Source organism: Nomascus leucogenys, chromosome 3, assembly GCF_006542625.1.
Source record: "Nomascus leucogenys isolate Asia chromosome 3, Asia_NLE_v1, whole genome shotgun sequence".
Taxonomy (NCBI): Eukaryota; Metazoa; Chordata; class Mammalia; order Primates; family Hylobatidae; genus Nomascus; species Nomascus leucogenys.
In genome coordinates this window covers 129,527,995-129,540,875 of record NC_044383.1, presented here as the reverse complement: position 1 = coordinate 129,540,875, position 12,881 = coordinate 129,527,995, and the positions used below count along the sequence as shown (strand labels likewise).

The 12,881-nt window shown below is 34.4% G+C and overlaps 1 protein-coding gene and 1 pseudogene across 2 annotated transcripts in view; both read right to left on the bottom strand.

The window, feature by feature from the left end:
* Positions 1-465: 465 nt before the first annotated feature.
* Positions 466-1,393, bottom strand: LOC100582532 (annotated as a pseudogene).
* A 420-nt stretch (positions 1,394-1,813) lies between these two features.
* PEX3 (peroxisomal biogenesis factor 3) overlaps positions 1,814-12,881 on the bottom strand; it is a 39,103-nt gene continuing 28,035 nt past the window's right edge. The window contains exons 11-12 of one of the 2 annotated variants that reach the window (XM_003255808.4): positions 6,891-6,987; positions 1,814-2,684 (exon numbers count right to left, since the gene is read on the bottom strand). In XM_003255808.4, coding sequence (XP_003255856.1) covers positions 2,601-2,684; positions 6,891-6,987 — 181 coding nt within the window. In that variant the 3' untranslated portion in view covers positions 1,814-2,600. The remainder of the gene's footprint in view (positions 2,685-6,890; positions 6,988-12,881) is intronic. The other variant, XM_030809781.1, reaches the window with a different exon arrangement.

The following is a 12,881-nucleotide window of genomic DNA, read 5'->3' as shown; positions in this document are numbered from 1 at the left end:
TGAAGAACTGGGATGGGAACAGGTCATGAAGATCTGTCTTAAAAAGGTCCCTTTCAGGTAAGTTTGTACACACCATCAAGCAACGAGCCTCTCATCAATTAGGGTTAGGAAACTGAGGTTCAATTCTCAGGAAATCACAATTTCATTCATTTACTCAATATGAATTTACAAGATGCCTATATATTATCAGCTTCCCCTTGCAGCCATTTCTAGATAAAAAAGAAACCTGGCATCTCTACAGGGGCCACCAAGTTCCCCAAATCTACCACTGAAAGGACCTTTTTGGAACTGGGTTTCTTCTGTACCCCTGAAAGGGTAACACCTTAAAGCTGAATCATCTTTAACCTGGAGGTCCAATATGACATTTAGCAATACTTGCATCCCAGACATACAACATTAAAAGATAGACTTAATTGTGAAGGTAGCTATGCTGCAAAATAATTTAAACAATTCCACAGCATTCATTTATGCTTGAAATTCCAGTCCTAGACCAAGCTTGTGGCCACCAGCATAGACGTTCTTGCCACCCAGGAGAGCTGACAGTGTCAGTATGAAACCTGGCTTTAGGGTTTAAGTGTATCCTAAACATATCAGCCTGGAGTTGTTCACTTCAGTGGAGAAGTGGGCTTTAGGGTCGATCTGATACTTGGCTGCTATTCTGAAGCGAGTGTTACTGTTTCCTGCTGTCCCAGCGAGATTGACAGCAGTCTCCAACTTCTTGCTCACCTGGTAATTAGAGCTGCCAAACTCTGTCCCGTCATTCACATTAGTGTGAAGCTGGAATTCATCAGTCTTGTGGCCAACCGCAAAGCTGCTCTGGGTCACTCAGGACTTTGTGGTCTCAAAATTCTCCTGGTAGCTGGTCACAGCCAATCCTCATAACCCAGCACTTAGAGCGCCTCGGACTGAAGGCCCAGCAATGTCCAAATCCACGTCACAGCCCAGGTTAATGTGCTCCCGCTTGTATCCTGTCTTGATTTTAGCATTTTTCCCCCAGTGTTAGGGGAGAAGGATGAATGGTCAGCTTCAGTCCGCATGCTAACTGATCTTCCATAGTAATCTCAGCGCCTAGTGTGTTGTCAGTGTTCCATTTCTTTGCAAATGTCAGGCCATATTCGGTCTATGTGTACTTGGTTTCCAGACTGCCTGTCACTTTGGTGGTCTCCGTGTTGGCTGAGCCTGAGCTTGTGAATTCCAATCCATTCTCAGATTTTGTTTTCAAATCAGGTTTTATTAAGCCAAATCCATATCCCTTGGTGAAGACATGCTTGGCAGATTTGCCAAGATTAGCATATGTGAGTGGCACAGCCATCTTCTGCTCAGAGACAATGCCAGTGGGCTCAGAGGTGTCTATGGTGAGGGCTATGGCTCCACTACCTATTTTTAAAAACATTCTAGACACAAACTCCCTAGCAGTCAGCTCCAGGCCTAGACAGGCCTTAGAAGAGATGTCATAATTTATTTTCTACCTTCTACTGTTCAGCTACATATTACGTTGGAGGAACATAAAACAATGTTACTGAAAATATATGTCAACATACTAATGATATATAATGATTTATTTACTTTTGCCCTAATTACCCTTCTAAATGAAGAATTACAGATGTATTACTAGAGATAATGAATTATTTCTTTTCCAGAAAGTAAAGCTATTTGCTTTTTACTAAATGAACAAGTTAACAACAACAGAAAAGCACCAAGTACACAACCAATTAAAATGAAACTTAAACTAGCATGCTCTCTCTTCCGAAATAATAACAAAAATGTTATGGGATAAGTAAATTAATAGCTGAAAAATATTAACTCAACAAAATAATATTTTACTAAAATAGTTTATTGCAATAAGATTTTAACTGTATTCAAAATCAATACAAAGTAAGTTTTTAAAATTATGTACATACAAATGATTAAAACTATGTAATTAGGTGAGTAAACAGCATTAACACAATTTTAGCCTCTAAATCAATATGTAACTTTCTAAGGCTTTTTAATAAAACCTTAAAAAATATAGTGAAGAAATAGCAAAGGAACAATAGTTCACCATAGTTGTTGAAATTCACTATTTCCATAAGAATAAAAAAGTCCCCCATCAAGGTATATTTGAGACAAATAATTTATTATTTTGAAGGGTAGCTGGAGGAAAGTCTGATTCACTTCTGTTTACAGCAGTCTAGGGAACATTATAATTAAATAGCTTATTTTTCCAAACTTCACACATGCTAGACCTATGTCTCCAACAGATTTTTCCTCAGTATTAATATGGTAAAGTACACTGAATTTCATATTTATATATATATGTATATAAAATATCTATATTGATTTTTAGTCAGTTTGGAACAAATGTCCATGTGTAACAAATTATTAACAATTCTGATATTTGCACGTGTACATATATATGCCCACAAAAACTGGTCTGTTGATGAATCTAAAAAAATATATTAAGATGCCAAATAAATTGATTTCATTATGAAATGAAGACTTAATTATTAAGAATATATTTTATCAGGCATTTTGATAACTGTTACTCCAAGTATAGGTGATTTACCCAGTGTATTTTAAAAAGTAAATGAATCCCACTGTAGTTTTTCTTGAAGGAAAAATCATTTCTCCAGTTGCTGAGGGGTACTAAAAGCTTCGTACACATTAGCAGCAAAGTCTTTCACTTGCTCCATTGTCAACAGATCCTAGCAAAGATGATAATATAACATTATAGTTTGCAAAACGTATAGATAATTTGAATTAATTTCTGTAATCAAGCGATGAATTCAGCTTTAAGTTTTGTGGTAAAGGCCAAGAGGCAAACCATTTAAGAAAATGAGTAGTTTTTCTTGTAATAAATTCTAGGAGATAGTTATTATTTAGGTTCTTATATAAGGGATGATGGTATTGTAAATGTTCACGTGTGACTTTGAGGGACAAAAACCCCAAATAGTCTTCAAATGAATTTTTGTGTATGTCAAGTGCTAGATAAGTATCTGTTGAATAAATAATTACAGGAGTAAAGGTACTTTTGCTGGAAGCTGACGTAACATGGTTAAGGGTTATTACTTTCTAGAAGATCTAACATACGGTATGAATATATGTAGTAAGTGCATATTTTACATGTACACACATACATGAACCACACATATACACTATAGTGTAAGGGTTCTTAACACCCCAAGGGATTTGCGAATGTAAAGATAAGAAAAAAATTACATCTTCATTTTCTTTAACTTCTAACCAAAATCTGGTATCTCTTTCAATTATGAATGTAGGCAACAAACTGTGATGATATTAGCAGGTTGTATGACTTTGTCTTCAATAGAAATCATAGGCATTTTCATGTCATATGACAGTTGTGGAAGTTATCAGAACTCTCATTATATCTTGGTATTTAATGCATGAATAAAGATGTAATACTGCTATATCATAAACTGAATTTTAAAAGAAATTTTGAAAACTATATATGATTGGTTTCCTTTATAATATTATGTATTTTATTGTATGCACTTACAAATATTGTTCTGAGAAGGGGTCCATAGGCTTCACCAGCCTGTGAAAGGGTCCATGACAGAAAAGGTTGAGAGCCTCTGAGAGTGTCAAAGAAATGGGAAGTAAACCTGTCCCTAGTGATCTCTGTTTCTTAAGTATCGGAAAATCCAAGTGAGGTTTAGACATGTCCTAATGTCAATCAATTCATGGTTAAATTATCTCATCAGAGAATTTGATGTTATTTAGTTTCAAGTATTCAGTCTAGGTGTTCAATGAAACATAGGTTTAGATCAATGTTTCTCAAACCAGAATTTACAGACATGCTTTTAGGGGCCCAAGAATTTGAGGGGAAATTTTGTGTTTTGATTTCTATGAAAATGTAAAGAAAACTCAAACATGCTCTTGATTATTGAGAAGACAAAACATATAACCTACTATTGTTCCTGATTTTAGGGCATTTGTTTATATTTATGTTCTTATTGGGTTTAAGTAACATTACTTTAACTGTCTTGTGCTAATGAGAAAAGAACAGAGGCAGAAAATCTTTCAAATGAAGGCCAAATCAAGTAAAACACATGATACAAATGAAGCTTTCAGAATAGTCACAGTAGATAAAAAAAAATACTAGCAAGTCAGCTTTAGAAAATGCAGGCTGAATGCTCAACAGCATGAACAGTAGCAGACAGGTCCACATTCACTTTGGCACAACAAATTATTAATAGTAGCCATCAGCCATATTATAGAACAATCTGTTTTTTTGTAATTTAGATTCTAATTGATAATAAAAGTGCTTTGGTTTTGAGTTACGAAAAAGCTTTTTTTTTTGTTTTGTTTTGTTTTTGTTTTTTTTTGAGATGGAGTCTTGCTGTCGCCCAGGCTGGAGTGCAGTGGCATGATTTCGGCTCACTGCAGGCTCTGCCCCCCAGGGTTCACGCCATTCTCCTGCCTCAGCCTCCCGAGTAGCTGGGACTACAGGCGCCCGCCACCTCGCCCGGCTAATTTTTTTTTGTATTTTTAGTAGAGATGGGGTTTCACCGTGTTAGCCAGGATGGTCTCGATCTCCTGACCTCGTGATCCACCCGCCTCGGCCTCCCAAAGTGCTGGGGAACAGGCGTGAGCCACCGTGCCTGGCGAAAAAGCTCTAATCTTAAGGATCTTATTTTTAATTTATACACTAAAAATGATTTAAACACTGGAGGACTGTGGTATATGTATGTACATATGTATGTGAGGTATATGGACAAATCTGAGAAACACTACCATTGTAGTGCAAAAGCAGCCAGAAACAACACATAAACCAATGGGCATGCTGTCACCCAGTAAAACTTACAAAAGCTGGTGCTTGGCTGGATTTGGCTAATAGGTCATAGCTGGCTTATATCAGCTTTATAATAAAGACTTCAATCTGTTCAAATACTGTATCCTGATGCAGCTTCCAGGATGTTTTCAGTAGTCTGAGATAAAAATTATGTATCATAGGGTTGGTTCACACTATAAAAGCTCTTTCCTTATGTTATCTGAAAGCAATCTGAAATAATTTATCTCCTGCTTATGTTATTTGAAAGCTATTTGAAAATAATTTGAAAAACCACCTTTCTCAATTGTTTTCTGATTCTCCCATTTCCTACCTTTACCAACTACCATCCTAGTATCTTCTACCAAAGGGGTCAGCAAAGTATGGCCTGCAGGCCAAATCCACTGCTGCCTGTTTCTGTATATAAAGTTTTGTTGAAACAGCCATATTCTTTTGTTCATGTACGTTTCTGACTGCTTTCACACTGCCAGAGCAGAGTTGAATAGTTTCTGTAGAGAATGTATGTTGCATTAAGCCTAAAGTATGTACTATCTGGCCCTGTACAGTTTGCCAAACCCCTGTTCTACAGCATTCCCACAACAGGCTCTCCTACACACCATTGTAGTTGAAGTAGTAGCAGTAATTCGAAAGGACTAATTTTATGTAAATTAACATTCTAATCAAGGCAAAGGCTTTACAAAAAGATAAGTGGAAATAGTAAAGCATATGACAATTTATTAAGAAGACCACTTGGTATTTTAACTCATAGAAATTATATTTAAAAAAATTAAACTATAATTGTAATAGCCTTGTCAATCAATGCTCTAGTATATACATTTAATATACAGCCAGTTACACTAAAAAACTTTACTAAGCATTAGTATCAATGGCGTTTTTACTATACTGAAACATTTGTTTTTATTATCAATTATATCGATTTTAATTAAAGTGTAGTGCATAAAATTATTTAAGCATTAAGGCTGATGATGCTTTATGCTTGGTTGTAATTTCCACTCATCTGTCAAAATGAACAGCCTACTGGCCAAGCCAGGGACTTCTACAGAAGAGGACAAAGGTAAAGGTAAGGTTTAAATGCCCCAAGTTATGACCTTTTTCTCACATTGATATAGATGTGAAGCTTAAAATTCAGTAAAATGAGATCAGCCTTATTCACTATTTCTTCTGCAATATGAGTGCCCAGCTCTTATGGGTGAGAAAGCGGACAGAAGACTGAAGAGTCCAGTGAGGGAAAATGTGCATATGAAGATGACACCACAGTGAAAGGAGGAAATGAACTCTTAGTCTCAGTGCTCTCCACATTCCCAAGAGTAAAAAGACTACAGAGAGGATACACTAAATTGTCTGAGACAAGTTACACTAAGAAGATGTCAGATTTATGCTTAGGCCATAGGGTCTCTTCTCATTGTACATTATTGAAGCAGTTTGCAATTGCTATTGCAAACAATTTTTTAACTTATAACACAGTTTCCAAGTTTGCACATGACTCAGAAATTCAAAGTTATTTTGTTTATAATATTTGTCTTACTCAATGAATTACTGAATTACTCAATGAATTACTGAATTACTCCATGCATTCCAAATGGAAACGAAGAAGTAAGATGGACTTATAGGTAGTCTGATAAAACATTTAAATGACCCACTGTTTATGCGGCTTTTAGTGAGCATATTATTGATGCACTATTAACAGTTACATTTTATTAATCGCTAAAATGCTTTACTTCTCCACAAATTTTTTTAGTTTTCCTCAAAATGTGTAGAACAGGATCCTTGATCTGCATCAAGGCTCAATCTTCTTACTAGCACAGCTTAATGTAAAACATTCATGCTATATAAATTCAACTGACCACTATAATATACCCGGACTAAAATGTAGTCCCACAGTGTTGGACTACAACACGGAGAAAGGTACTCCAAACTTACACATTTGCTATGGTCCATTATTACTCTCATGGGACACTCTACCACACTCTACATGTAGTTCCAAGTTCTGTGATTTTGTGAAAAAATCTCTCAGCAGAGAATGTAACTTTATGTTAGACAAACATGACCACCACCACGAATATAATTTGCTTTTAATAACACTCCCAAGCTTTCTTCTTACCTGAACAAAATGACTAGGTGTTTCACTGCAAACTGAATGGATCTGTCCGTTTACTATTGGAATTATCTTAGCTAAAGGCAGGCTGACACTGGAAAGACTGAAAAATCATCACAGTAATGATTATTTTCTGAAATGACCTCACAGGACTTTAACATCTTAATTATAAAAGTAATACATAGCCATTGAAGAATATTTTTGGAAATCTATTAAAAAGGAAAAAACCCCACAATTCTATCGCTTAGAAATAACAACTCTAATTGACATCATGACCAATTTCTTCTGGCGTTTTTTTACACATATCTTTGTTTTTTTTGTGTCTACCAAAAACCTCTAACCTCCTAAGCATACTGTTTTTGCATTTTTATTGTTATGAGTATTTTCCATCTTATTAAAAGTTCTAAAGTGTTTGTCTGATTTTTAATGACTATACAGTAATCTGTCCTCTAGCTGTGACAATTTATATCATGAGCTCCCTAGAGTTGGGCATTTCGGTTTTTGCCTAAATTTTCTTAATCTAAGTAAGTTTTTGTATAAACACGAAATCACTGGGTCAAAGGGTATGACTGTATCTGCTCCATTATGCCTTCTTTCAACATCCGACATTATCCTTTTCTTTAATCTTTCCACATCTGATAGGTGAAAGTGGTATCTTACAGGTTAAATCTGCATTTCTCTTAATTACTAACAATGTTGGGTATTTCCCCACTACTCCAGTGAACCACACCATTATCTATCAGGCTCTAGAAGCAGCAAATATGGGCATTATCCCTGGCACTTCTTTCTCTTGCCTATATCCAATCGGATATTCTAAAGATTTCTCAAAAGAAATCTTTTAATAATCTTAAAATCTTTTGAAAATCCTTGGCACTTCTTTCCCTTGCCTATATTCAAATAAAGAAGTGCCAAGAATTCTCCCCATTGCCCAACAGATTCCAAGCTGAGCCATTATCTCTTGCCTGGACTACAGCAATAACTTTTTAAGTTGCTGGAGCACAATAAACATTTGTTGGATGCATAAATGAATACATGTATGTATCACTGTATGTATGTGATGTAATGACTTAAACAACAAGACTCATTTTTGTGTTGGGCTTGTAGATTTAGTCTTATTATATTAAATATGACATCTCATACATTTCAACCTAGGGCTGCACTAGAAATTTCCTTTTAAATATCATGCAAGTGCTGAAGCTAGGGTGTACAACCAGTGTGCTATGCTGAGATTTGAGGCAATGCTTAAAAAAGAATAAAGAAAGTGGGAAGATTTATGTATTCTTGAGGGAAGCAGGCATTATTTTTTTTCAATATGTACCGTTGCGGCATTTTTCAAAATCTATCATGATTTTGATTACTTGATTGCTGTCTCCCCTTCACTATCATGCAAGCTCCATGAGGTTACATACCATGTCTATCTTATGCACTGTATTGTCCCAGCACATAGTAAAGGGTCTTGTGTACAGCGGACATCCAATACATACTTGTTGAATTGATTAATAAGTCTTCATTCATCCATTGCTGTGTCCTGCCCCAGTCCCTGTTTCCCCAATTCCTTTCCCACCAACCAGTCAAAGAAATCATACAATGTAAATTCCACTACATCACTCTCCTCCTCAAAACTCTCCAGCAGCCTTCCAGTGTTCTCAGATGACAGCCATACCTGTATGTGCTGCATTCTCCAGCTTTGTCTGACACCACTCTTGTTCTATGTGTTCAGCTACCATGCCAGCCTCTTTATAAGTCTTAAAATGTACTTAGGTGGCTTCAAAACCTTTGCCCTGTGGCTTCTACCCAGAATGTCAACTGTCCCACTGCAGTCTAGGGTCATATTTAATAGCTTCCAATCTTAGTTTTCAGTTCAAATTATTTCCTCAGGAAAACTGCTTGACTGTCCACTTTTGTTTAAATTTTTCTATTATATGGTCAGTGTTCTTCTCCTTTATAACACTTCTCATAGTTTATACAATTATATTTACTATTTCCCCAACTAGATTGTAAGATCCATGGGAACAGAAACCTACTACAGTGCCTGATTCATAGCACGTGTTCAATAAATCTTAGATTAACAAACTGGCCATTTCCATCTGCTCTTTTGTGAATTATCTGTGTCTTTAATGCACATTTTCTAAGAAAGAAAATTTTTCTTTCCTTAGGTGTTTGCTTCCTTAATTGATGTGCAAAAGTTCTGTATATAATGTCATTACACTCATGTATGATATATATATAGAGAGAGCAAACATTTCCTTCTATATATTATTTGCATTTAATATTGATGAAAAGCTTATAAAAGCTTGTTTGATCTTTAAGTTTTAAAAATTATACAGTCAAACCTAGCCTTCTTTTATATAAAGTTCTTTACTTTCATTCTTAGAAATACCTTCTCCATCTTGAGGTCACATAAAGAGTCACCTGTTTTCAATCAGTATATTTGTTTTTACTTAGTATATTTAAATGCTTAAACCTCCTGAATTTTATTAGTCATTGTAAAATGACTAATTGTTATTTGTCTTACCAACATACATTTTGCCCACAATCATTACTAACATCCTACATTTTTTAAGGCTACTTCTGGGTTTTACATTCTATTTCACTGACTTACCTATTATTTTATGAGTAACATTAATAATTATACCTTATATTATATATTATACAGGAAAAGCATATTCATTGCTCTTCTTTTCCAATAACTGCTTAAACATTCTCACTCCATTATTCCTCCAGATTACCTTTATTATCATTTGTCAGGTTTAAGATGAAAAAAATCAACCATCCTCCAATCTCCAATAGAATTTTGATAATATTTTGATTATATTTTAGATTAATTTTGGAAGGCTAATTTTACACTTTTTAGTTGCTTCTCTTGGGTTTCTAAGTATAAAGTCTGACACCTTCATATAACAATAGCTTTTTCTTCTCCCTTTTCAAAATTGATATCATTTTTAAAGATAGCATGAGTTTAACTTAGAAAACCAACAGTCAACTAACAGTTTATTAAAATGGTAAGAACACTCAGTAAATTGTCTATTTTCCTTCTTTTTTCGCTATCCAACAGTAAAAGTTACCTATTTTCAAGATATAAGTATAGAAAAAAATCAACAGCTTTCCTTAATTGGATCTCAAAATTGGTCTTCTCCTAGCCTTACTCCATTAGATAGAATAATAGAATGATGCTGAATTGGATCTCAAAATTGGTCTTCTCCTAGCCTTACTCCATTAGATAGAATAATAGAATGATGCTGAATAATCTGTCAATAGTGACCATCTTTATACTGTTTTTGAACTTAATGGAAATCATTCTAGTTTTACTATTAAGTATATTTGCTTTTGATTTCAAATACTCTTTATTTATTTATTATTTTTTTTTAAGAGACAGGGTCTTGTTCTGTCACTCAGACTGGAGTACAGTGGCATGATCATAGCTCACTGCGGCCTTGAACTCTGGGGCTCAAGCAATCCTCTTGGTAGTTTTTAAAATTTTTGTAGAGATGGGAGTCTTGCTATATTCCCCAGGCTGGTCTTGAACTCCTAGCCTCAAGCAATCTTCCTGCCTTGGCCTCCAAAAGCATCGGGATTACAGATGTGAGCTATCACACCTGACTCAAATATTATTTTATTATATAAAAATGTAGTTTTTATTTCTAGTAAGAGGTTTTATCCATAATAAATGTTGTTTTATTGAATGTCTTTTCAGCAACACTGAAGATAATGTTTTTTATCTTATTAGCTTACTAATGTTATGGATTACCAAAATAGCTTTTCTAGTTTTAACCCTCCTTACATTCTTAAACCTTAATTAATCATAGTGTTGGAGAATAATTAAAAATTTGGAGAAAAATTTCTATCTCAGATAGACATTATTGAACACCTGGCTTTACCACTTGACCTGAAGTTATTTAATTTTTCTGAGTCTTAGTCTCCTTACCTGGAAAATGAAGAATACTAGTACATATTTCCTAGGATTATTTTAAGAATTCAATGAGATACATTCTGAAAAATACCTATCATCAAACTAGCACATGGAAAAAGTATTAGCTGCTATTACTATTGTAATATACTTCTGGATTTCATTTGCACTTTTGACTTTTAAATATCCATTATACATTATATTACATGAATATGTAATACATATAATACATTAATACATATATGTTGCATATATATTTTACATATATATATATAAAAATTAAAGCCTTTATTAGTTTACCTCATTTTTCAGTTGATTCTCTTCAGAGGTCTGGCTTATTAATTATAATACACATAAATAATATACTTTGTGTCTTTGCCAATAGTTAAAAACCTTACTTCTGTCTTTTTTTGGGGGGGCAGGGGGGTCTCACTCCCTTGGCCAGGCTGAAGTGCAGTATCACAATCACAGCTCATTGCAGCCTTGACTTCCCGGGCTCAGGTGATTCTCTCACCTCAGCCTTCCACTTAGGTGGGACTACAGGCATGTGCCACATGCCCAGCTAATTTTTGTATTTTTTGTAGAGATAGGGTCGCTCCCTATGTTTCCCAGGCTGGTCTTGAACTCCTGGGCTCGCACAATCCACCCGCCTCAGCCTCCCAAGGTGCTGGGATCACAGGCCTTAGCCATTTGTTTTTTCTTGACTTACTATGATGGCTAGACTTTCACAACATATTAAACAATGATGACAATAGGCTTGATGGAAATGTTTCTAGTGTTCAATCATGGAGCATGAAGTTGGTTATTGAAATGAAATAGAAAAACTTATATAGAAAATATCTACTGAGTGCCTTGTATGAGTAAAGAGACATGAAAGGGCACAAGATAGTCTTTGACTTTTGAGAGGAGGCTTAAAATGTAACTGAGGAATAAAACTCCAATTCAAGGTAGCACATGTAGGTTGTGTATGAAAGTGCAGATAATGATTACTATAGTGCAGAAAAGAAACACTATCATGGCTGATGTGGCTGTAGTATAATTTTTACAATTCTTCAGTGTACAAAATCAAGTATTTGTTTATGTTAAAATAACCATTACAATTATGTATCACCACTTGCAAAATAACGAATATCTTGCTATATACAGATTATAGTGAAATTTTACTAATTGGAGCACCTTGATTTATACAGTATATAGGATTGGACTTGAGCTGAAATTTATTTTTGTATAACTTAAAAATTTTTTTAAAGATTTTATGTTGATATTTAAATTATTTCAGAAAATAACTTTATGGCTGTAAGCATTCCAAGTGCTTAATGTCAAGGTCAAATTAATCTTTTCTCTACAATAAAGAAGGGTCTCAGAGAATCTGGTAAGTAACTTCTGGCCCTATGTATTTAAGAATTAAATTGGATATTGCACATACATATTGCCTATCAATTACTGTGTCCCCAATTAAAAAAAAAAATTTAAAGCTACTTCAAAAGATGTGTCTCAAATTTTAATGAATGAGTTTACATTCAGTCAACATTAATTTAGTACCCATTATTTTCTGAGTTTGATATAAAAAACTGCAAAATAGAAATCCTTAAAGAGTATAAATTCTAATATGAGACCAAAGATATTCGTGTTGGGATAATAAAGATATAGAAAACCGTAAGATACCTTATGGCATACATAAGCCCATGATTTAGTAATAGTTATGATCAAAATCACTAACAATTGCACTAATAAGTGTTCTTAATTCTATAATAAGGACTGGAATGAATACATTTAAGTATTTGTAGAACTATAAGGAGCTAATTCATCAAATGAGAATCTATACCAACAATGCCCGGGTATTATAAGGACCAAAATATTGAATTATGCAGACCAAAATGGCCTGCAGTAATGGAATAACATTAGAGAATCCATTAAAATTAAAATACATTGTGAGTTTTGTATTCTAAAGAGTTAAAAAAAAAACAATAATTGGAATTCAACTTACAGAAAGGTAATCACAACTAAAGTACTTCAATATAGTGGCAAAGTTTTTGGAAGACTGCAAGTTTTAATACTGAAACCAAGAAGGAGCTTCTGCTAGTGAAGAA